The sequence below is a fragment of the Panulirus ornatus genome, chromosome 40, assembly GCF_036320965.1.
Source record: "Panulirus ornatus isolate Po-2019 chromosome 40, ASM3632096v1, whole genome shotgun sequence".
NCBI classification, from domain to species: Eukaryota; Metazoa; Arthropoda; class Malacostraca; order Decapoda; family Palinuridae; genus Panulirus; species Panulirus ornatus.
In genome coordinates this window covers 15,988,154-16,014,525 of record NC_092263.1, presented here as the reverse complement: position 1 = coordinate 16,014,525, position 26,372 = coordinate 15,988,154, and the positions used below count along the sequence as shown (strand labels likewise).

Here is a 26,372-nt window from a genome sequence, read left to right as displayed (position 1 = left end):
ACACACACGCACAAGGACCTCTTGTGGTGTAGGGGTTAGTGGTACTGATCGTTACATGTGTGTTGGGCCACCTTTATAGGTTTGAATCCTGGTCGCAGCAGCTGGTCCACAGTCCACCCAGTTGTCCATTCATCCCTAGGGGCTGGTTGATGAAATAGGTACCTGGCATAGGCTAAGGTGTGAGTGTGTATGTGCATGCATATATTAGAGTAAGAGACTGGTATATGCACAAAAGGTTAAGAGACAGGCAGCATGAGTGTTAGACTTTCTCCATGTAACACATGAATAGTAATCACAAACATTAATTTCAGAAACAGCAGTAGATGTCCCATTACCACTGTACATAATGTGAAGAGTATCTGTTGGGTAGTTGGCTTTATACATGACAGGTGAGATTGAGTGTGAACGAATGTGTCCTTTTTTCGTCTGTTTTCCTGGTGCTACCTTGCTCAAGCAAGGGGTGGCAATGCTGTTTCTTGTGGGGTGGGGTGTATATGTTATGTATATGTGTGTGTATGAGTGGATGGGTCTTTCTTTGTCTGTTTACTAGTGCTACCTCACTGACACAGGAAATGGTGATCCTGTATAATGATAATTATATAAGCTTTAGTGCATTACACATGACAGCGAACAAATGTAGCCTTTTTGTCTGTTATCCTGGTGCTACTTTGCTGTAGCAGGGGATAGCGATGCTAGTTTCCTGTGGGATGGGGTAGCAACAGGAATGGATGAAGGCAAGCAGATCTGAATATGTTCATGTGTGTATATGTACATGTCTGTGTATGTATATATTGATAGGTATATGTATGTATATGTGCATTTGTGAGCATTGATGTATATATATGTATATATGTGTATATAATTCTTTAAAGGATTTTAATGATTCAGAACAATTATACAGTAACAACGAAAGAAAAAAATTAAGATGGTACATGAAATAGTAAATCATGCATTTCCAAGAAAATTGATTTCATTTATATAGAGATAGACTGGTGGGATTTGGATTTTTATGGTTACAAAATTTTTTTGAAAGTTTACGGAAAACTTTCTCATACCAGTGTGTCAGTGAACACAATGGGATGAGAGAGACTTATTCACCCTCATAATTAGGTCTTATCTTCTCACACATATACTAGCATGGATATTGATGATATCATATATGGTACACCACTGTTGATAGTTGGTCTTGTAATGCTCAAATTGATTATGTGGTTAATAAGGAAGTTAAAAGAGCATAGATGGGACTGGATTTGAGGCAAAGATATGTGGATACTACACAACTTAATTTCTGTGTTAATACCGATTGGAAAATGGAGTTCACTACCCAGGAATGAGGTATTGGGAGTGGGAACATGTGTACCTTTATTCTAAGATGCATAGGGATTGGTAAGATTTCAGAAGGCATGGTAATTTCAGGATATGTAGGAAAGATTGACAAAGAGGATATATGTGTCAGAGGTGTAGGGAAGCTGGAGAAATGAGAGACCAAACTGGAGGTGGAGGGATGGAGTGAAAAAGATTTTGAGTGATAGGGGCCTGAACATACAGGAGGGTGAGAAGTGTGCAAGGAATAGAGCGAATAGGAATGATGTGTTATACCAGGGTTGACGTGCTGTCAGTGGACTGAACCAGGGCATGTGAAATGTCTGGGGTAAACCATGGAAAAGTCTGTGGGGTCTGGATGTGGATAGGGAGCTGTGGTTTTGGTGCATTACACATGACATCTAGAGACTGAGTGTGAATGAATGAGGCCTTTTTTGTCTGTTTTCCTGGCACTACCTTGCTGAAGCAAGGGGTAGTGATGCTGTTTCCTGTGGGGCGGGTTATTGCCAGGAATGGATGAAGGCAAGCATGAATAGGTACATGTATGTTTATGTATATGTCTGTGTATGTATATAAATGTATTTGTGTATATGTTGATATGTATATGTATGTGCATGTATGGGTATTTATGTATATATGTGTGTATATGAGTGGATGGGCCATTTTTTGTTTGTTTCCTGGCACTACCTTGCTTGACATGCAAAATAGCAATTAAGTATAACAAGTATAAATAAAGATAAATATTTTATTTGTTATACTTAATCGCTGTTTCCTACATCAAGAATGTTAACCACTACACCACAGAGGTCATGGTAATGATGAGGCCATCATGCTGTAAAGTTATGTATGGAATTAACATCTTAAAATTTATTTTAAAGTTTGACATGTCAAGAGGTTTGAGCATGTGTCATTGGTTCACTCCATTTTTGCTTATAGATTTATCTCTTGGAAACAGAACTCTGTTTAATTTTATTTAATCATTACAGACCAAAGGACCATCGGACAGTTTCAGTGTTTACACCAAAGGAAAAAGAATTGGTCTTTGACATTGACATGACTGATTATGATGAGGTAAGCAATTAAAGAAACCATATGTATACAGTTATAAGTTTTGCAATTTCTTAACACCAATACTTACAAAAGCCCCCTCCCTCAATGAATGTGACTTTGACAAGACATATACACATCTTAATGACTTGACAAGCACCTAATAACTATCCTTTAATCCAGTCTAAAACATGAATCCACAAGACATACATCGTTTTAGAACTTCACTCCTTAGCTTTCTTTTTTGTGCTCTAGACACCACCCACCTTCAAAATTACAAATAGTGATTAAACATACTATAAGACCCTGCCCAAGATGCAATTCCCATTCTGGAGACTTGGAACACTTTGTCCTCAGTTGATGTGTGTTTACCCCACAAAGACATCACACTTCTAGATGTATGGTCCTACCTGATGGATGTTGCTCGCTTCCTGAGTGGAGGAGGAGCCCCATGTGAAGGAACCTTGTTGGAGGAAGGTGGGTATCCAGAACCTGGTTAGAATGTAATGTAAAGGACCTTCAGTTTGTATATCTCAGTAAAATGAATTATTCATGAGAGCTATTTTTTGTTACTCATAGTTGTAAGAATGGTATATGACATGATTCTAAATATTACTTGACATTATATTTCCTTATAGTCTATGGGTTGGTGGTACAAAATTATTTAGCAAACCCCACAGCATTATTTGATTAAGATTGTATAATTCACTAATCCGTTCTCAAGAAAAATTTGTTTGCACAGAATTATTTGTGGAGGCAGTAAGGTACAGGTTAGGCATTACTCACATTGTATCTGTATTATTTTTGAAAGTATTGACATTAGAATGTGAGGCGGTATATGATGAATGGTGCCACAAACTGGTAGTAGGAAGAATGTGATTTATTGGTTGATGGTTATTGAATTTTAGCTGGTGGGGCAAGATATGATACTTTTTTTAATGAAAATATTAATAAGTTATCCCGTATAGATTCAATCCAAATAAAGTTTTATGAATTGTGTAGGCTGTGGGGGGTTGGTCAACCATTATGCTTTTTTATTTTCAAAAGCATCACTTGAAATTCACATGGATATATGTTGATTTTGTATGAGTTATAGAATTGTGATGTACTCATTATTTGTAAAAACTCAAAATTAATGGGTATTTATGTTTGATAGATGTTTGTGCTATATGCAGGATCATCCTGCACTGTGATAGAACTGTTAGTCTTATATTGTCTCATTGAAATTAGGTTACCACACTAGGCTAATACTGTACCTCATCCTTGCATGCATGTTTACCTTATCCTTTCACTTCATTTCTCCTTCTTTTACATTCTTATTATTTCTTTCATTTGATCGCCCTCGTTTTTTGGTTCAAAACCTTGTGTTTTTTAAAGTTATGTCCATGACTGAAGCCATTGATAATAAAATAGACAGCACCACTGAAATAATACAGAAATAGGTGTGGAAGCACTTTGATTCCATGACAGATCTACCATATATACTTGTTTATAAGTCTACCTCAGGTATAGGTCGACCTTTGATTTTTTGCCAAGAAATCATTGATTTATGATATGCCTCATGTATAGGTTGACCTAAGTTTTTGAGGGTAATGGAATTACAAATTAAGGTAGTAAAGCACCATATTTTATGGCATGTAAAGCTCATTGAGAAAATTCCCAGTAAAAGACTCTCTATGTCCTATAAACGGGTTCGTTTAGCTTGAAACACAGAGCACCGAAGGCAAATTATTTACCATTCATTATTACGGCACTTTACACTGGAACGCGGATATTTTCAGCAAAAATATTGTATATTTCCATTCAAGTCAATTAGAATAGAATATTACTGTAATAAAATTTTTGTTCTTTACAAGATCATTTAAAAAGTGATTATGGTGACATTTTTTGAACAACAAAAGAAAGCAAGTCAGTTGCTTTTGTTATGATTTTTTTCCCACTTTCCACTGTAATACGTATGTTATTTCAGCATAAATATTACATTTCCATGAATATGTGATATCAAGCACAGTATGAATAGAATATCATTGTTATGTAACTGTATTTTAACTGAAAACGATTAAAAAGAGTAATATCTCTTGAACATTGGAAGTTTAGGTAAATTCTTTTGATGATGGCGTTGATCCACATGACGATGCCATTCAAAGAGAGGACTGGGAGGAGCTGTTTGGTGCTGAAGATGATAAGGAAAATGATTTTGATGGATTTTAATGAAGATATTCAGAAATATGGTGTTGTAGTTTTCTTGTATATCTAATTTAATGAACAAAAATTGATATTTCAAATTTAATGAACTAAAATTGATGTATCTATAGATAAACTCTAGAACTAAATACTTTATGTTTTACATCGTCTTGTGGTACCATACTGTAACTTACCATGCAGTTGCCAACATTGGGCTTGCTATGATGATGCAGGAGATATGACTGGCAACTGAGCCAACGCTGAACAGCTGTTAGTGTGCTGTATATTTTTGTAAACAATATGAGATTGAGGTGGATTATAATGTGTGAAATATCGAAAAGGTTTTTCCTACCATTATTTTTTTGTAGATCTCTGGGTACTGCGATACTGTATTTGATATGACGAATTATCCTGTGCTAAAAACCTCTATATATAAACTACTGAAAGCATGTTGTTAGTTGAGTTAGCCTACTGTAAGTCGGTGAGCTTCATCTGGTGAAGGCACTGCACAGCTTTTCATTACTGATTGGTACATATTTTATATTTCCATTGTTTACTGGCATAACTGGTAAATATTTTTCATGTCTGAAGTTAAAAGTTGCTCCTAACTCTTCCCATCATGTACAGATTAAGCCTAACAAAGCTATTACCCATGTATATGTCATTCCCCAAATTTTTTGCCTAAAAATTTGGTCTTAAGAATTTAAACTATGTACAAGATTATAATTGGAAACATGGAAATTGATTGATACATAATCAGTCAGATTTTCTAAAGGGTCTTTTGTGACCTGTCCCTTTTTATGGTTGGGATAGGAGTTTGTGACATCATGAATCAGGGGAATTAGTTATTTATCATAACTTTATGGAAGATAATGCTGCCATAGGTAAGGAGTAAGTAAAGTTTTACCCAGAATTCCACTTTTGTTAGTAATGATATTGCTATTTTCTTATTGCATATTTTGTATATGATTATGAAAAAGAAAACACTTTCAAATACAGATGAAATTGTACCTGTGGTGAGAAAATTGTTAGTTTTATTTTGAATACCAGCACATTACAAGAGGCCTTGGATTTTGTGCCATGTTAGTGTTTGTGACTGCATGTTGTCATCTTCATCCTGTAGGGATTAGATTTTTATGATTTACAGTATTTACTGATTAATGAGTCTGTTTTGTCAGTGTCTTGTGCTTGATTATGCTGTGTCTGGTTCTTTTCCATAGGTCCGGACGTGTTGCTCAGGGGCTGAGATATGTTTCAAGTGCTGGAAATTTATGACCATTGCTGTTAAGATCTTAGATTCTGCCTTGAGACGTAAGACAAGTTTGTTTTTTACTTATAAGTATCAACAACAGGAGATTATAATGTAAAGAGTGGTTTTCAAATGTACAAAAGGCATTACATTAACTGAATTATCCTACTTTTGTCACTTAAGCTGTGTTTTTTATATGAAGAAAATAAAGTTCTTGTACTAGCTTCCGCAGTAAGGTTCAGGATTTTTTATTAATGTAAATTTCATTTTTTATCCATATACTAAATGCCTTATTTATGACCAGATCAAGGTTAGGGTTAATATAAAAACCCAGAAATATTATTCAATGACAAAGGTTTGGTTAAACCACCGAAATAATGGGTACCTGACATCTATTTGATCTCAGCAATGCTAATTATAACAGTATGACAGTTACAGGAATGTTTAAGATATTTTACTGGATATTTTTTTGTTCCATATGAGTGTTTGAAAGTATTGTATCGCTGTAACTATCCATAATTATAAGTTTTAAAGAATTGTAAGATAGGAAAAATATTAAACTGTTTCAATTATCATTGTATCTCAAACTTATGTGCCTTGAGATAATTTCAATTTGAAACTTATCCAGTATGATGTACAGCTATTTGGAGATAGAGTTAGCTAGAGTCTTTCTCTTTGTAACATCTTTTTCTGACTTATGAAGCAGAATAAATGAACAGCTGTTCTTTTAGAGTTGTGTCATATAGTAGATGAATAGGTATTGTATTCTTTCAACATATTTATATGCCTTTCATCTCTGTTTTTGTTTACTTGCCTGTTTTTAATTTAGTGTTTGTACAGCCCTCGTAAGTTTAAAATATTCAAGCAAAAAGGCAGCCTTTGTGATATGTATGAATCATTGTTGTATAGGGTCGGCATTCAAGCTTGGCAAGAAGACTTTGAAAACACTGCTAATTTATGTTACTAGGGACTTCTGTAGTGGTGGGAACCTTCACTTGATCTATAAAAGTTCTAATATATATAGGATAGAATCCTGTTGATATTGATTACTACAATATGAATTTGTTTTAGATATTGGAAATTCCAGTAGTACATGAACTATCACATTTGATGAATGTTGGATAATAAAACTTCTTTTAATGGGAATATGTGCGTTACCTGATATTTAAAAAGACCTCTTCATGATCAGAGGACTTTGGGTACCAGCATATCCTTTGGGTGTACTCTGGTCGTCGTGGTGTTCATTGTTGGGTTTGTGATGAAAGTGCCCGCACATTGTCACAGTCAGCAAGGACTGCTCTTGCTGAATACCTGCAACTGATTCGAGGAGGTGAAAGTCAGATTAAGAAAGTTAATATTCCACTGAAGCTCCATCCGTCTCTCAGGTTAGCATCTTGTCAGTCAGATTTATAACAGTGTGAGTACCCTACTTACCATGATTGCAGATATCATTTGTGATACAGTATTATGGCTCCATTGGTAGAAAAATTTATTTGTACTTGCTAATGATTTTGGTGATCCATGAATAAAAAATGCCATTTATTTATTTGCAGACGTGCTGAAGGAATAGCAAAGAAATTCTTTAATGAGCTAATTTTAGAGGATCAAGATTTGCTACGTACTCCTGAACTTTGGGGTAGGATCCTTGCCCTAATTCCTGACCAAAATTTGCAGGAATCTTTGGCGAAAATAATGCCACAGTGTAGTAGCTCACAACAGCGATGGAACACCATTCAGACTGAGATTGGCAAAGCTGTTAACAAGGTATTCAGCTTTATTTTTTTTATGTATGTATATCTAGCTATCCCATACCTTATGTGGGGTTTACATTGTGAAAATGTCATGCAAAGGGAAATTTTATATAGTGAACTAATAGACATGGAGAAAAATTGTGGTGCTGGTGTACATGGAAGCAAACTTTTACCGTATATAAAGAGAGACTTAGAAGCAAGTTCCTTGCAGAATAGGAAAATCGCTGTAGTGATCTTGCATGAAGCAAGATAGTGCAAGGAAAATGGATGAAGACGGGCCTAATCACCCACATATATATATTTATTTTGCTTTGTCGCTGTCTCCCGCGTTGGCAAGTTAGCGCAAGGAAACAGACGAAAGAATGGCCCAACCCACCAACATACACATGTATATACATACACGTCCGCACACGCAAATATACATACCTATACATCTCAACGTATACATATATATACACATACAGACATATACATATATACACATGTACATAATTCATACTGTCTGCCTTTATTCATTCCCATTGCCACCCCGCCACACATGAAATAACAACCCCTCCCCCCTCATGTGCGCGAGATAGCGCTAGGAAAAGACAACAAAGGCCACATTCGTTCACACTCAGAAATGGGTATGTGTGAAGGAATAGTGGTTCCAACAATGTTATATGGTTGTAAGGCGTGGGCTATAGATAGGGTTGTGCGGAGGAAGGTGGATGTGTTGGAAATGAGATATTTGAGGACAATGTGTGGTGTGAGGTGGTTTGATCGAGTAAGTAATGAAAGGGTAAGAGAGATGTGTGGTAATAAAAAGAGTGTGGTTGAGAGAGCAGAAGCGGGTGTCTTGAAATGGTGTGGTCACATGGAGAGAATGAGTGAGGAAAGATTGACGAAGAGGATATATGTGTCAGAGGTGGAGGGAACGAGGAGAAGTGGGAGACCAAATTGGAGGTGGAAAGATGGAGTGAAAAAGATTTTGAGTGATCGGGGCCTGAACATGCAGGAGGGTGAAAGGCGTGCAAGGAATAAGGTGAATTGGAACGATGTGGTATACCAGGGTCGACGTGCTGTCAGTGGATTGAACCAGGGCATGTGAAGCATCCGGGGTAAACCATGGAAAGTTTTGTGTGGCCTGGATGTGGAAAGGGAGATGTGGTTTCAGTGCATTGTACATGACAGCTAAAGACTGAGTGTGAATGAATGTGGCCTTTGTTGTCTTTTCCTAGTGCTACCTCGCTCTGGAAAGAGAGATTGTTACCTGGGAGGGAAAAATGGATAGGTTTGAAGGTATAGTAGTTCTGACATTATTATATGGATGTGAGCATATGCTACATATATAAGACCATGAGGAGGAGGAGGGAGGGTTCATTGGAAATCATATGTTTGAGGACAATATGTAGTGTGAGGTGGTTAGGTCAAATAAGTAGTGAAAGGTAAGAGATAGGCATGGCAATAAAAAGAGTATAGTCAAGAGAGCTGAAGAGGATGTGCTGAAATGATTTGGACATATAGAAAGATGAGTTAGGGGATGTTGACAAAGAGGTATATTTGTGTCAGAAGCAGATGGAATAAGGGAAATGGGGAGACCAAATTAGAGATTGAAGTACACATGAGATATGTGGGTAACATTCATCTCTTTGCCTTAGGGTAAAATTGATGCTTGGCTTTATTTTGTAATTACCCATGTATACTCATGTTTCTTCTTTTACATATTCAGCACCACACCCAAAATCTTTCTTCAGTTTTTGGAGTTTTCCACGGAATCTGCCCTGAGGGTTTCATCATCTGTAAATAGATCAAAGAACCACGGTGATATCACACCTCTTTGACTTTGACTTATCTTCACTGGAAACCATTTGCTTTCCTCTGCTCCTTGTACAATACATTGCTCTTTCAGGAAAAACTTCATTGCATATATTTGCAGCCATTTCCAAAAGGTTCACTGTTAGCCTAATTCACACTTAAGTATTTATTGATTTGTATACAGATTGCTTATATCTCCCTACTTACCTTTTTGTTTAATTTTTAAACTGAGACTTGGCATTTTTTTGTCTTTTTGTTCATTTGTGTTTTTGTATCCCTCTTGCATTTGCACATTGAGGCAACTTTCATTGTTTTTACACTTTCTGATTATAGATAGATTTTTCTTGCTTCATTTATTTGATATACAAAGCAGTATGTATAATTCACCAAAAAATTTGTGACCTGAAGATGTAGAAAGTGGTCAGCAGTTAGAATGTATGAGGAGAAATTACATTCACCACCCTTTCATTAAAGCAAAAAAAGTTATATTTGAGAAATCTATGAATAATGACAATAGGCAGATAACTTATGTTTCTTACAAAGATATTTCTCTTTATACTCTTTCTAGAATGACCACAAGAAAGGAATTCGACAACATCTTTTAACTGAAATCATTCTCCAACTTGTGTATCCAAGATTGGACATACAAGTCACTAAAGGGCTCAACCACTTGCTTAAGGCACCTTTTTGTGTTCATCCGAAGACAGGTCGTGTATGTGTGTGCTTTGATCCACTCAAGGCTGAGCAGTTTAATCCTATGGCTGTTCCACATTTAAGGTAAATGAATGATCTGAAGATATTTATTTTAACACTTGTTTGCTATATCCCGCATTAGTGAGGTAGCACCAGGAAAAGTAAGAAAGGCTGCATTTGGTCACTTCCATTCTCTAGCTGTCATGTGCATTGCAGTTTTAGAGAATGAACATGAGTGAATGTATCCTTTCACCAGGCATGCAAGGAATAGAGTGAATTGGAACAATGTGGTATACTGGGATCGACATGCTGTCATTGTATTGAACCAGGGCATGTCAAACGTCTGGGGTAAATGGAACGGTCTGTGGAGACTGGATGTGATAGGGAGTTGTGGTTTTGGTGTATTACACATAACAGCTAGAGACTGAGTGTGAATGAATGTGTCCCTAACAGAATTGGATGTGGTTGAGGTGATGTGGAGGCAATTTCAACCTTTTGCTACATCATTAGATTTCAGAGATGTTCTTCAAAACTTGTCAATTCTTCTTCAAATCTTGTACTATACACATTCCAGTATTTATGGGAAATCTTATATTCAAAAGTGTGGAAAATGTGTGGAAGATGGTTGATGTGTCACAGTTGAAATGTTTTAGGACTTTATGTGGTGTAAGGTAGGTTGGCTGTATAAGAAATGGTTGGATAAGAGGTAGATGGGGACTTAAGAACAGTATGCATGAAAGAGTTGAGAAGAATATGCAGAGATAGTTTGTACATGTGGAAAAGATGAGTAAGGAGGGGCTGGCTAAGAGGAGGGAACAGGAGAAGGGGGAATTGAGGAGGTAGTGGAAGGATGGAAGAGATGATGATCCTAGGGTATTGTGGTTGAACATGCAGAAGGGTGTGATAGGTACATGGGACTGACCAAAATAGAGCAATTTGGTATACAGAGGACAATGTGCTGTCAGTGAGCTGGACCATTGTATATGAAAAGGTCAAGGGAAATCATATAAAGGTCTTTGGGGCCTGGACATGTATAGTGAGCTCAGGTTTCAGGGCATGACAGCTTGAGAGTGGACATGAACAAATGATCCTATCCTTTGTGTGTTTCTGGAGTTACATTACTATGCAGGAAACAGTGAACAGGTGTGAAAGAAATCCCAGAGGATAGGGGAGGAAGAAAACTACCCTCACATTCCTTGTATATCATAGATAGCAGCTGAAAAGGGTGTGATTGGGGGCTTGGAAACCATTCCCCTCTTGCAGGCATGTTTCTAAAAGGTAGAGCAGAAGGAGCCAAGTGAAGGGTTTTCCTTCAAAGCTGAGTTCTTGTTGCTATCTTGTTGTGGGAAGTAATGACCATACATGAAAGAATAGGTAATACAGTGATAATATACTTACAAGGGTTTTGCTCTTCTCTGCCTGGATGTGCCTATGCAATGATTGAAAAATGGTCCTTGGCTAGGTTTATTATTGTCTGTGAACAGAAAGCAATACAGTCGCATTGAGGAACTATTTGCTCAAAAGGAGTTCATCAGTTCCCTACTTCTGTCTGGAGTGCAGCATTGGAGCTGCCAGAGCCTTATAAAAGAGGTCCTGGGGTTTTATAATGTAATGCAATATAGATGAAGATACAAGTAAGTAATAGTTGCTAGGCAGCCAACAACCAAGGAGGTTCATTACTGATGCTTCCTTCCTGGGTATCAGGAGGGTTAGTGATGGCTGCATAGTTAGCTAGCTCATCAGTGGTTTTTGAATTGCACTCCTCTGAGCCAGGTAGCTGTCTTTTGTTTCTATCTCACCCACATGTGGGCTGCTGGCATTCTGTCCACAAACATACACTATCCTTTTCGTGCATAATACTTGACGACACGTAACTCACACAACTTATTTTTTTTAGCCATGAGTGCTGTGCACCAGCCCTGCCTTTTGGCGGAATGGTAGGTGCAGTAGATAGAATTAGCAGGTAGGAACTTTTATGCTGGAGCATTACTAATGTAGAAACTTTAGGTAGAAGTAGTAGGTAGGAACATTAGGTGGGAACATCAGGTATATGTGGTAGGTTGGATCATTAGTTATACGTATTAGGTAGAAAAAGTCACTGGGACCATTAGGTAGCAGCCTCTGGAAAATGCTGTGTTAGAGGTGCCTTCTGTTAATGGCCTATTAATGGTGAGGAACTGATGGTTAAGAAGCAGTACTGGAGTTCACTGATGATGAAGACTTGCTGTGGCCACCCCCTTGAGGGAGTTCCAGGAGGGATCAGCTATCAGAGATATAGACAGAGATAGACGTACTAATTTGTTCTTGTTACAATGTAGTCTGTGATTATTAATTTTTCTCTTTCTTTATTTACAGTCGGTTAGTTGAGGAGATTAACAATTATGATGCAGGGAAGACAGATCAGGAACGTGCAGCTGTGGCTGAATACAAGAAAACATCCATGAAAGAATCTATTGCTATATTTGAGAATTTTCTTTCTGGATTGGCCAAAGAAAATGCTGCTCGACGAAGAGAAGAAATTGGTGAGTTAGTAGTATCCAGCTCTAAAAGATTATGAAGATCACTTGAGAGTAGAAGACTGAAGAGTGGAAGATCAATATAATTGTTTTTTTTTGCACTAGCATAGTTTGATATATCTTTTAACACTTTAAAGACATGCTATCTATCTATCTATCTATCTATATCTCTGATGCCCATTCCCTCTCAGAGCTCCCATCAACGGGTAGCCATGGCAAAAGAGTCTACACTTATCCCTGTTCTTACATACCCTCCCCTTGCATACACCAATCCTCACATTCTTCTGTGTTTCTCTCACTCCAGTATTCCTCCACCCTATTTGCCCATGTCACAGGTGGTCTTCCATTCACATCACCCCTTTAATTGTACTACCATACACCTTCCTTGTAAACTCCCAGTCCTGTATTCTTTTCACTTGCCCAATCCACCTCAAAGTATTATGTTTCACCCTTTCTACCACTCCACAATCCATTCCCTTCTCATTATTTGCCATACCACATATCTCATACACTTTTCATTTATTTCCTCTTCCATTTAGTCACACCACACGCTCTTCTCAAATAGCTCACTACCACAGCCTGGATTCTTGACCTTTGTGCCTCATTCCATGTCCATGTTCCGGCTGCATAGGCCAGGGTTGGGAGGACTATGCTGTCCCTTAATACTCTCTTCAGGGAGCAAGTGACTCTTCTACCCTGTACTGCTCTCTCCCTTATCATTCCTTCCATATCACCACACTTACCTAAGATGGCTCCCAGATATTTAAATTCCTTCACTTCTTCTGGTCTTTTTTTCCCCCATATCCACAGCACAGCTTAGTACACTGTCTTTCACTCTTAAGTGGTTTTACAAAATATATACTTTTACTCTGTTTCCTTTCAAACACCATTACTTTACTTTTTCTTGCATTTACGTAACTTCAATTTCCTCCACTTAACCACATCATAGAACATACAACCTTCTGCAACTCCTCTTCACTCTCCACGAACAACACAGTATCATCCGCATACAGGCTTACCACTAGCCATCATATCTCACTGCCACACTCCATCTCTGCAACCCTTTTGCTTTCATCTCTCTCCAATCACTCCATCCATATATATATTAAAAAGCCACAGTGACCTCACACAGCCCTGCCTTACACCTACACCTACATGTATCCCAAAACTTTTGCTTAGCTCCCCATTCACTCTTACACCTGCACATGCTCCTCAATAGAAGGCTTTTACACCACCCAACAATTTCCTCTACACCATATATCCATAACACATCCCACAAAGCATTCCACTTGACTCTGTCATATGCTTTTTTCAGACCCATAAAAGCTGCATACAACTTACCTTTTGCTGAATACTTTTCCATGGACATCTTTATTATAAAAATCTGACCAACACATCCCCTACTTTTCCTAAAACACCCTTGCTCTTCACTTATTCAGCATTCAGTCGCTTTCATCACTCTGTCAATTAGTATTCTTGTATACACTTTTCCTGGTGTACTCTCTAGACTTGTTTCCCTATAATTGCTACATACATCCTTCACACCTTTTCCTTTCAATAAAGAAACAGTAGCTTTCACCCAATCCTCAGGCACAACCTTCTGTTTCCATGCTAAATTACATATAAGATGCATCCACTCTTACTCCATACTTTTGCATTTCAGCCATAATCCTACCCAACTCCAGGTGCCCTTCCTACCTTCAGCCTCATTATTGCCCCTTTTTACCTCCCTCTTTGCTATAGGCCTTTGCACTTGTATCCTCTTCCTTCCCTCTTCCATACCCATGCATGTAGCAACTGCTGCCTCCCCTTCTCCCACATTCATTAGTTCTTCAAAATACTCTTTCCATCTTGCTTTCACTTTCTTCTTTTGATTAAGCAATTCCCCTCCTTACTTCTCACATCAGCATTTCCACTCTTATATCCACCTTTTTCCTTTTCACCTCCTTCCAGTATAGTTTCTTATCCCGAAACTTTTCGCTTAACTGTCTTCCAAAATCTTCTTTCTTTGATTTCCTCTATCAGCTTCTTAACATTCTGCTTACATATTTTGTATTTCTTCCCTCCTTTGCTGAACTTCCACTGGTACATTCCTAATGAGCAATCTAGCATATAACCTTTTCTTCTCTTCCACAGCATTTCTAATCTTTTCTGTCCACCATGCATTGCCCTTTTTATTCGTATATCTCGCTACCTTGCAACCAACTACTGATGCTGCAGCTTTATTAGTGTATCTCTGAATATTGCTAGGGGTAAGAAAGGCAATTTCAACTGAGGGAGGGAATTAGCAAAATATGAAGTGTTAAGATGTAAAGTATTATGAATCATTTAAACAGCCACAGCCATTTGAACCTGTTGTATCATAGATAGATCATTTCTTTGGTGTGGCAGAAGGGATTTTATAACCACGAGATGAGCTTTCAGGTAGCCTTTTGTGCATTGTAGGTGGCTGGCTGTTTTGTAGGAACACGGAGGCATGGTATTGTTGGAGACATTCTGCCGTCACATTTTTCTTTGCAGCTTTCTTACATCATTTCTTTTTAATCTCGTAGAATAAGGATATTTTTGGTGTGTTAATACATGATAGAGAATGGATGTGAGCTGATGTGGCCTTTCTTCATCTGTTCTAGGTGCTTCCTCACTAACTTGTGAAACGGTGATCATGTGTGAAGCAAAAAAAAAGATGAGCATATTGTTTTAACCTTGAATTGTTTGATAGGAACAAAAGATATATTTCTCAAGGGTCACTCCCCATTAATCCCCATTTCCTATAAGCCTTCCACCTCGCCAACCAGGGGTCATTCAGGAATGTAACCCCAAAGGTTGGCAAGGGATTTCATCTCAAGGATGTTATAGAAGGCATCTGAAAGTATGGGCCAGTAATCCTTCTATTTTGTATCATTGCTCACCAAGAAAAGGAACAGGAAGGAGTCGTGGAAGGATGTTTTTCCCCAAGTCTCATTTGTCTATTCCTCATTAAGGCAGGAAGTGGTGAACAGGTATGAAATGAAAGGAATTATTATTTGTATTACACTATTAAAGGGAATAAAATGAGACTTGAGTGTTCGAATTGCTCTTTCCAAATTCAGATTAGATTTCCATCCTTATTAACTCACAGTAACACAATTTGTAGTTGAGTGCATGAAAACCTTAACTGTTCTGCACATACTGATGTTCAAAAGATGGAAGGCCTTTCCATTTGTGATTAATGTGCTTACTGTGTATCTATCTAAGACATTTTAGGATAAGGCGTGATTTTAACATTGTGCAGTATTTTTAATAATTCTCATCTTTGGTTTTATTACCAGACTGGAATTGCTACCTTAATGCTTCATTCTTATGGCTTCTTACTTTTCAGATCTGAAGATGGATTTTTAGCATCATGGGTCAGTGGAGACAGTTTGTCCATCTGGAAGAGAATAGAAGTCTTTCAAGGAGGATGAATTTGAATGTGAATGCTCCAACTCAGATATAGTTTACAGAGCTAGTTGTATTTTAGCTATTGCAGGGATTCTAAGTTTAATATGTATCACTTACTACTACTCTTACACTTGTTACAAATAAGGGTAGGATGATAGCAAGTTTTCCTTAGAAATTTGAGCATCTAATCTTCAGGATTGGGAACCCAAGGTCCTCAGAGTTAATTCCTTCAAAAGTTGCTAGCATGTACTTCGCTCAACCTAAGGAAATGGAATTAAAGATAACAGATAGATATGATAGAAGGTAAATATTAGAAAATTTCATGTGCTTTTAGTGTACTAGGTTTACCAGAGGGGCAAAACAGGGTGCTTTGAATGGGTTTAGACATGGTAGTGAATGGAATAATGGGGGCTGGTGAATTGTTGGGTGGGGGAAAGGTGTAAAGGTTCTAGGTGCATTAAGGAGTGGTCTGTCATTGAGGGCAAAGATGGGTTTGTTAGATGGTGTAGTTGCGCCAACAGTGTTGTATGGTTATGTGATTACTATTTGTGCATTATGGGGAGAGAGTTTCACACTCGTGTTACCCTGTCTCTTAACTTTGTGTAAATGTAATGTCTTTACTCTCTGTTTATACATACATGCACACACCCATGCTTGAATTAGGTACCAATTGATTAATAAGGCCTGAGGGGAGGATGGACACCTGGGCTGGGTGTGTGTTGACTGCTATGTCCAAGATTTAACTCATTCAGGCCCACCCTTGGGTGGGCCTGACTTGACTTATGGTCAGTAATGGTAACCACTACACCATGGAGCCCCTCTGGTCCTGAATGCAAAGGAATTGGAAAGGGTGGATGTGTTTGAAATGAAATGCCTAAGGACAGTATGTGGTATGAGGAGGGTTGATTCAGTAAGAATGGCAGCATAAGAAATTTATGTGGTATGAAATAGAGTATGACAGGGAGAGCTAATCAGGATGCATTAAAGTGGTTTGGACATATGGAGAGGATGAGTGAAGAGAGACTAAGAAGATACATGTATTGGACATGGAAGGAGCGAGGGGAAGGGTGAGACCAGGAATGAGGTAAAAGGTTGGTGTGAAAGAGACTCAGAGTTATCTGGGCCTGAATATTCAGGAGGGTGAGAGGTGTGCATGGGATAGAACAGTTTGAAGTGATGTGGTATAATGGGGGGTGACTTGCTGTCAGTGGGTTGCACCTAGACTTGTGGCCAGGGGAGCCACAGAATGGTCTTTAGGGCTTGGCTGTAGATGGGGGATCTTATTTTGGTGCATTGTGCATGAGAGAGAGAGAGAGAGAGAGAGAGAGAGAGAGAGAGAGAGAGAGAGAGAGAGAGAGAGAGAGAGAGAGAGCTAATTTGGTTTGTTCCTTATGCTACATTACTAAAGTAGGAAACAATGAACAATTAGGAAAATAAGATTCAGCATGGGAAGGATACTTAATTACACAAATCCTGAATCAGCATGATTAGATCACAGATTGATTTTGAATTCATGTTTCATGTGGAACTGAATCATGCTACTTAATCTGTAAATTGTTCTGCTATAATTCCATTTTTAAGCTTCTTCCAAACTTTATAATGTTATAGGTCTCCCAGCTTCTAGCTGTTGGGTTACATTACTGAAATATAGTCCTGCTATGCTAATAGGGAAACCCTCACTTTACTTGCAAGGAAAATAGGATTTACAATTGTTTCATATTATATGGAATATAAATGATTTTTGTCATTATTTCTTCACATATATCAGAATTACCATAACTCCTAGCTACTCCATTGTTTTTGAAAAGTGCAGTGCTAATTTTTCTTTTAGGATGTGCTCTGCATTATTGTTATCTTTGTATGCATTTCTTTTTATTTATTTGTATTTATTTTATATTTGCATTTCATGTTTGTGTAATGTTGTATAAATCATACAAGACAACTAGGGAGTGGATATTTGTTCCTGAGATGGGAGGAGCAGTTGTGTATAAAAGAAGATATGTTTTTATACTTAATTGTTTTTCCTGCTTTAGTGAGATATCATAAGGAACAAATATACTATATATTCCATGATATTTTTTTTTCTACCTAACTGCTTTTCTTGCCTTTATAGTGTTAGGAACAAATGAACAGTACTGGACTGATAAAGTAGTGTTAGGAACAAATGAACAGTACTGGACTCATTTGCATACATTCATTCTTTACGTATAATGTATAATAGTGCACATTGGCCCTGATCTAGATGAATCTTTTTTCATTATCAAAGAATGTTAGGTAATCTGATACATTTGACTGTTCTAATTGATAGCTGTATCAGATATTAGAATAGGAGAGCGTAATGACAGAATTCTTTTAAAATTGTTATATAATGCAAGTAGATGCAATAACACTGGAAAATGATTTAAGTATATTTCAAATATTGGTACTTAACTCAGAATTAGTTGCCATGGTAAGCAAAATATTTTTCTCCTTTTTAGAGGACAAAAACTCTTATTTTGGACAATTGTACATATAGAATGCAGTTTCTGTGGGCATGTAGCTAAAGATATTGCATGTTGTAATTGTTATGCAGTAGTATGGATCAGATATCTACAAGTTCTTCAGCTTCAGCCCATCTTAAAAACCATGAATAAGAATTATGTGTAAATGTAATATTTTTTCATTTTATGACACTGAAAAACTGTAAAATATTGTTTGTGCAGTGGCACACTGTATGGTCTGTAGCATACTAAATTGTTTATGATCTGAAGAGCACCCAGTCATCTCCAAAACTGGAAACATCTAGCAGTGAAAGATGGAAATAACATAATATAAAGCTGATTTTCAATGCTTGTTTATCAGCCAAGAGAGTTGGTAATCATTTGTCATGATACTGTATCATGATACATCTTTGTTACACAATATTTATTTTATTCAGAAAATTTTGTAATTGTGTCTTGGCTTTGAGGTAAATGATTTTCATTGAGGAAATAAACAGAAGTAGTAGCAAAAGGCAAGGATAAAGTTTACTGCTTTGTCACAACAAACTATGAAGGGAATATTGGAAATATACCTTTGATTCATAGGTAATTACTGACAAATGTGGCTTTCCTGATTTGGTTGAGATGATGTATGTAACATCCTGGGGTATTCCAGCTGATATCTGTTATTAAGTTATGGATTTGAAAGAAAACTTAGTAATAGAATCTTTTTATAAGAATTGTTTTTAAAATGATTGACTAAAGCAGACTTTTGTATATATTTTTGAGGCTTAATATAAGTTGCAGAGTTGATCACAGTAATGTGTTTCGGTTACACCACAGGTGAATGTCATTAGAGTGATTTTGAACAAGATTTAGCTTTTCCTAAACTGATGACTCTTAAGATATGACATAATCATTGGATAGATTGATAGTGTATGCATGTTCAAATACATTATCAGCTTTGATAAATTACCATACATGGAAAAGAACAGTGATTCTAAAGGTACCTTGACAGTTAGAGATTAGGGGACCTGGTTTGAAACATAAGTGGAATATGACAAAGATTCAGATATAAGACAAACAAGATTGAGGGACAGGCTGGCCTGTGGCTTGAGTTAGGGTGCGTGTAACCCTCTTGCAGTTCAAATTATTTTAGACTTGAAAGTAGGCTGTTAGATCAAATAGTGGAAGTGGCCAATGAGTGTTATTTTGTGATAGGAAAATGACTTTATAAACTTGACTTTGATTTATCCATAGAGAAGAAAAATTTAGCAAAGATCAGAAATAACATAATGTGCACCATTATTCAAATATTGATAGTTATCAATAAATTATTAATTTGCTTTTGCAGTGCAGCTAAGAATCTGGAATGATTTTATGATACACATATGTTGGTAGAATACATATTAATAAGAAATTTAAGGAGTTATGTATGTTTTTGTATGAAAATTGTAGGGACATTGATTTATTTATTTATTATACTTAGACACTGTCTCCTGCATTAGTGAGGTAGCACAAGGAAACAGACTAAAGAATAGCCTAACCCACCCACATGCACATGTATGTACATAAACATCTGCACACACACGTATACATACCTATCCATTTCAGTGTGTACATACATATACATACACAGACATATACATAAATACGCATGTGCATATTCATTGCTGCCTTCATCCATTCCCATTGCCACCCCACTGCATATGAAAAAAAAAAAAAAGCAACACCCCCCTGCGCGTGAGGTAGTGCTTAGAAAAGACAACAAAGGCCACATTTGTTCACACCCAGTCTCTAGCAGTCATGTGTAATGCACCGAAACCACAGCTGCCTCTCCACATCCAGGCCCCACAAAACTTTCCATGGTTTACCCCAGATGCTTCACATGCCTTGGTTCAATCCATTGACAGAACGTCAACCCTGGTATACCACATTGTTCCAATTCACTGTGTTCCTTGCACATCTTTCACCCTCTTGTATGTTCAGGCCCTGATCGCTCAAAATCTTTTTTACTCCATCCTTCTACCTCCAATTTGGTCTCCCACTTCTCCTCGTTCCCTACACCTCTGACACTTATATCCTCTTTGTCAGTCTTTCCTCACTCATTGATAAATATCCTAATTTCTAAATCATGTGATTCAGTTTTAGTATTTTGTAACTTGTATTAAATTGATAGCTACTCTATTATTACATTTAACTATAAGCTCCAGTCTTCAGTATTATAATCACAATTTAACCCTGTATTTGCATGCCAGTGGTTTTGCCACTCTAGTTTGTATAAGTTGCATTTTCCTTTTGATAAGAATGGTTATTGAAGGATAAGTGAAATTGGTTATTGAAGGATAAGTGAAATAAATTTCAGAGTGAAATCCTGGCAAGTTTAATATGTTTGTGAAAGGGATGGTAGGGATGTATCATACATGAATCTGAAACAAGGTTATTTGCATTACATATGTATTTTGTTACAGTAATATAGAAAACTTTTTTTGAAGGTACCAAGTAATACATAGTATAGCTCACATAGGGATTAATGTACATTTTCATTCATTGTCAGAACTTTGGAAAGAGTGTTTAATGTATTGTGTTGCTGAAAAGTAATACTGTTGGGCTCAGTGGAAATGAGGCATGAAATTAGAAAATATTGTTACCTGATAATTTGAATGGCATTCACTAATTATAGTGATTATTGCCATGGCCATTTCTTTCATCTGTTTCTTTGCGCTACCTCGCAAATGCGGGACACAGCGACAAAGTATAATAAAAAAAAAAAAAAAATAATTGCCATGGCCACTTGCTTGAGGGAGTTCCATTTGGGAACGTGCGTCAGAGATATAGCTGCATAGATAGATAGGTAGAAATTTTTTTTTTTTTTTTAAAGACAGAGCCCCTGTTTCTTCATCCATTGTTATCTTTTACTCTGTTACCATTTACATGTGGATCAGGTACATACAGGTTCTCATGTCACTCACACAGTTTTGTTTCTTTTATCAGTAATGCATGATTGTTCCTAGTTGTTCTGTTATTTGCCTCCCACTATTTAACCTCTAACTTTTTAATGAAGTATGTACTGCAAAGTCCAAGTACTATAAATTTTCTGTTTTATTGGACCATTTTCTGAAGATGGTAAACCTTGATTAATCTTGAAGAACTTTTCACTGTGATCTTGTTAATTAGGCTTTAGGGCTGTCAGCTATTAGGGTCATTATGGCTGTCAACATAAATATACGTATTACTTCTAACCAAAAATTTCAAACAGCTTCTTCAGGTGTTAAAGATAATCCTAAGACTACATACACTCTTATGTATATGGGCCATGTTTCCAAATGTAAATGCTAAATTTTTCATGTTTTTCAGTGTCTTCCTGTGTTGATGAAGTAGTTGACACCATAAATACTGCCATGTATGTAACTGTACTTGTGACAATTGCAATATTTTTGATTTACCATATACTTTTCATATTTGAAATTTAACCGGAATTGGACTCAGTTGTCTCTGTTGTAAGTTGTGTTGAATGCTAATGTTGCTAAAGTCAGCCAATCACTTTTCTAAGCAGTATGAAGTATTAGTTGTTTTTGACAAAAACTATCATTGAAGATAAGATTGATTTAGGACATATTATTATACAACTTGTTAACCCTTTCACTGTAGCAGTCTTTATTTTCAAGGTAGTCTATATGCGAGATATTCTCAGATTTTCTGGAAAGATTGTATTATTGATTTTTACTTATGATTAACTAGAACATGAACATAATTTGCTGAATATAATGATGTACATACAATTCAACTTGGATATTTTTTGTGCTACTCACCCTTTAATTCATGGTACATCATTTTCAGATGTTTGAAGTATGTCAGAGATATTTTCAGGCATATTTATTGAGATATTTGATATTATAGGATTTTTTTTATCACAAATGAATACAGATACTAAGAGTTTTCATCTGTGATATATGTTATGAGGGTGACAGCTTTGAAAATTATGCATGACTTCAGGGTACAGATCTGGTACAGATCTGGTACAGGCTTCCTTGACATCACATATACTGACTTATTCTTTGTTAAGCAGGGATATTTTATTTGTTTGCTGGTTGGTGGTTGGTTAAGGAATGGCTAAGATGGATAGTGTCTAGGGCTGTTGCAAAGAACTGAGTATCAAGCATATTGAAGTGGGATTGTGTTGAAAGTATTTTTGTTTTGCACCGATTGTTCTGAGCACTTAATTTTATGTGATTTGTAGCATGGTTATGTTTGCTGTTACTGCACATTAGTATTGTGGTTAAAGTAAAACAAACATCTTTATACGTGATAATTTGGTTTAAACAATGTAGGGTTTTTTGGTTGCCCTATAGCTGACATAAAAATATGCTTTGTAATGATAATGTTTTTCTTTCTTTCATACTTGTACACTGTGTCCTGTGTTAGTGATGTAATGCCAGGAACAGACAAAGACACCTCATTGGCCCACATCTTTTTTCTAGCTGTCAATTGTAATGCATCAAACTACAGCTCCCTGTCCACAACCAGGTCCCATAGACCATTCTGTGGATTTTCCCAGCTGCTTCATATCTGATATAGACAGTTGATGAATTTTCCTTGGTCGATAAGGCAAATGCTATCTTGTGCTTGATCTGCAACAAATTGCTTATTAGTATTGACAGTATGATGGCTTATGTGGTTTATAGCACAATGGGTGTCTTGTAATAGTCTTAACACACTGGATATTTTGAGTACAACACACCTGATGCTTTTTGGTTGTACCGTGACATGATCACAATATTGTGGTTGAAAGAACATGAAGGCTGTCTTATGTTTGACATATAGCACAATGACTACTTTGTGGCTGTCACAGCCAAATGGCTTTTTGTGTTTGATAACACTGTATCTGCCAAGTGTTTGAGAGAACACATTGTTTTTGGGTGGTTTGAGAATAGTATTTAAATGGTTGAAGACAATAAAGGCTATCTTAGATGGCACTCATGTACTAAGTTACAACTGTAACTGTTTTGTAGTTGAAAAAGCATAGTAATTATCTTATGGCTGAGACAATGGTTGCCACATGAGAGGCACAGAATAGTAACCGTCTGATGGGTAAGACAAAGCACAATGCTTATCTTCTTATTGAGATACATCATAATGGTTGTCACATGATTGGGATGTGACAAAGTTCTGTCAGATTATAAATATCATACTTTTCTGATTCAGTATGCCAAATGGCAGAGATGTGGTATATGTGTGATGTGAATGATCTAAATCTGCCAGTAAACAGACAGGCAGTAATTTGCTAGGGTATATGTGTGATGTGAATGATCTAAATCTGCCAGTAAACAGACAGGCAGTAATTTGCTAGTAGTTCTTCCTTGCATGGGATGTATATTTTGGAATTTAAGGCTTGTTTTACCATGGATTTATTGCTTGGACACTAGTGTTTATTGATTCTCATGCTTAAAGTACAATGTCTTGAGGGATTTTCTAATTAATGGTTTATTTATATTGTTTTTGGGCTTCTGTTCTTTGGTTGTGCAGCTGTTTTGTGGTTTAGACAGAAGCTTGTTCTCTTGCATCTCCTCTTAAGGTAAGCTGAAGGAAGGATCAAATTAACATTCTATGGCTACTAAACATATCTCTAGTTTCTGAAGTAAAGAGGCAAGTTAAAGAAACTTTGATGGTAAATAGATGTAATTTAGTTCTATGTATGCTGATCTGTATTTAGCTGCAATGCTGCTAATGTTGCTTTTCTCATTGCTGAATACACAAGAGTACATGTAGTAGATATAAAAACTCTTTGATTTGGCTGTTGTAGAAATTACTACAACAGTGTTTGCCTTGCATGTACAGTGCTCTATTATGTAAGTCCTGGTGGTGTTAGTGTTTATAATTATTATAACAGCATAGTGTATGTTACAGTTGTTCTGGCGTATCATGTAAAGTTATCACATTACAAGACTTGAAATTTGCACATCATTTTCTTGTAATACACAGCATTATGCATGTCTTGCATTCACATCAGGTTGTATTATGCAGCAAGACATGGTTTGTGGGTGTGACAACACATTAGTGTATTGCAAACATCTCGGTGAATATGTTGAGGGGTAGGGACTAAGAGGGTGTTGTTTTAATCATTAAAGATCCTTCTGTAGTGACACTACGACTCACGCTGGAAGAGAAGAAAGAAAAATTTTAGTAATGTTTAAGTATTCATTAAGGAAATGATCAACAAATCATACCAGCCATTAATATGTTACGGTTTGTAGTCCCTGTGGAAGACTGCCTAGCCTCAGAATGAGTTCCCCTCCGGTTCAGCAAGTATTATCAATCCTGTGAGAAGGGTTATACTGACTTGGTTTGTATCCACTGGAGAAAAAGAACCAGAGTTCCAAGTTTTCAGGCATGATTCTAGATTCTAAGGATGGTTACATGATTAACAAGAACATTGAATACTATGATGGTAATAAGTGAAAACTAAAAATTGGTGTCGTGTTTTTTTGGCCAGTGGAGATTTAGCCTACTATTCTCTTCCAGTCTTTGTCTGTTTCCTTTATATTCTTATGTTTGCAGTATTTACTCAGTGTTCTAGTCACTTAATACACACGCCATGTTCTGTACATGGTATTTTGATTTTTTTTGTGTGTGTGTGTTGTAACCTATCTCCTTTGCATATGAGAGTGAAGCATGATACTTTGGCCTGCACTTCTTAACATCACATCTTAAATTTATGAATTTTCTAATTCTGCCTGCCTTTCCTTTAACTCTGTTTAGCTTATTCCATATGTTCTCCATTTTGGTGAAAAAATATTTGTCTTTTCATGTTTCTTGCTATAATTCCTGTTAGAGCCAAATTTTAGTCTTTTTGAAATTAAAAGTCCTTGTCAGTGTTAGGATCATCACATTTGTGAATTTAAAAGTGGTTTGACCCATGTGAATTCATAGACATACTGGTACGTTAAGTTTTACTGTTGGTATTCTATGATCCTGACTGATCATTTATACCGTGTTGATTTAAGATTTGTTCAAGTATTTTCTCTAGAAGTTCCTGGGTATGAAAACTTTTACACCAATACATGGATAACGTTCACTTATCTTTACTGTCCTGATTGTTTTTTCATTATCTGTTTGAAACTTTGTATGAATCCCCTGTCCTGCTTGAAATATTTTTATGTATTTTATTACCAGAGCTGTTATATAGATTTTGTAATCTCTTTATTAGAGCATGTACCATCTGAAATACCAATAATTTATCCTTACCTCTAGAGATATATCACACTAGAAGGGATAATCCAGGGCATGAAGGGTCTTGGGATATGTTGAAATAGTGTTTTTAGTGATATAGTGATGGATGATGTCTAGGGCATAAGCACTGGAGTGAGACTAGTTTGTTTGGAGAGTGTAGTTTTGTGTCTGCTGAGTTGGAGTTTAAAATTGAGTTGGGAGGTCGGTTAGCTAATGCTTGTCAGGTTATTTCAATGTGTATAAGTCTTGTGTGTTACATATGTTAGGGGTGGTGGGATCTGTAAGTAGAGGTCATTGAAGTACAAGATAGCAGTGGGCTTTTTATTTTTTATGTGGGGGTTGGAAGTTAGTTATAGAGTTGCTTAGTTGGGAGGGATCTAGTGCTGTTACATAGAATTTAGTACCAAGCATGTTGTGGTAGGACTATATTCGGAGGATCTTTGTTTCATTTCAAATGATTTTTCATACTTGATTGCCGTTTCCCATGTAAACTCCTGGAACACATGAAGAATGGCAGCATCTGCTTATGTCCGTTTTTTAACTTGTGTAATGTACCGAAACCACAACTCCATATTCACAATCAAGCCCCACAGATCTCTCCACGGTTGACCCTCGACACTTTACATGCCATGGTTTAGTTCATCGACAATATGTTGACCCCAGTATACCACATGGTTCCAGTTCATTCTATCCCTTTCATACC

General features: G+C 36.8%; 2 protein-coding genes across 11 annotated transcripts in view; one reads left to right on the top strand and one right to left on the bottom strand.

Annotated features, from left to right (window-relative positions):
* Positions 1-26,372, top strand: part of Prim1 (DNA primase small subunit) — a 37,657-nt gene that overhangs the window by 7,645 nt on the left and 3,640 nt on the right. For 2 of the 6 annotated variants that reach the window (XM_071685712.1, XM_071685714.1), the window contains exons 3-9: positions 2,310-2,394; positions 5,775-5,865; positions 6,993-7,188; positions 7,357-7,567; positions 9,920-10,128; positions 12,400-12,566; positions 15,474-15,861. In XM_071685712.1, the coding sequence (XP_071541813.1) occupies positions 2,310-2,394; positions 5,775-5,865; positions 6,993-7,188; positions 7,357-7,567; positions 9,920-10,128; positions 12,400-12,566; positions 15,474-15,565 (1,051 nt within the window). In that variant the 3' untranslated portion in view covers positions 15,566-15,861. Of the gene's footprint in view, positions 1-2,309; positions 2,395-5,774; positions 5,866-6,992; positions 7,189-7,356; positions 7,568-9,919; positions 10,129-12,399; positions 12,567-15,473; positions 15,862-15,918; positions 22,816-26,372 lie in introns of those variants that run through there. The other 4 variants (XM_071685711.1, XM_071685715.1, XM_071685710.1 and 1 more) reach the window with 4 other exon arrangements.
* LOC139761473 (QRFP-like peptide receptor) overlaps positions 23,869-26,372 on the bottom strand; it is a 193,032-nt gene continuing 190,528 nt past the window's right edge. For all 5 annotated transcript variants that reach the window (XM_071685706.1, XM_071685705.1, XM_071685704.1 and 2 more), the window contains one exon: positions 23,869-24,596. In XM_071685706.1, the coding sequence (XP_071541807.1) occupies positions 24,539-24,596 (58 nt within the window). In that variant the 3' untranslated portion in view covers positions 23,869-24,538. The remainder of the gene's footprint in view (positions 24,597-26,372) is intronic.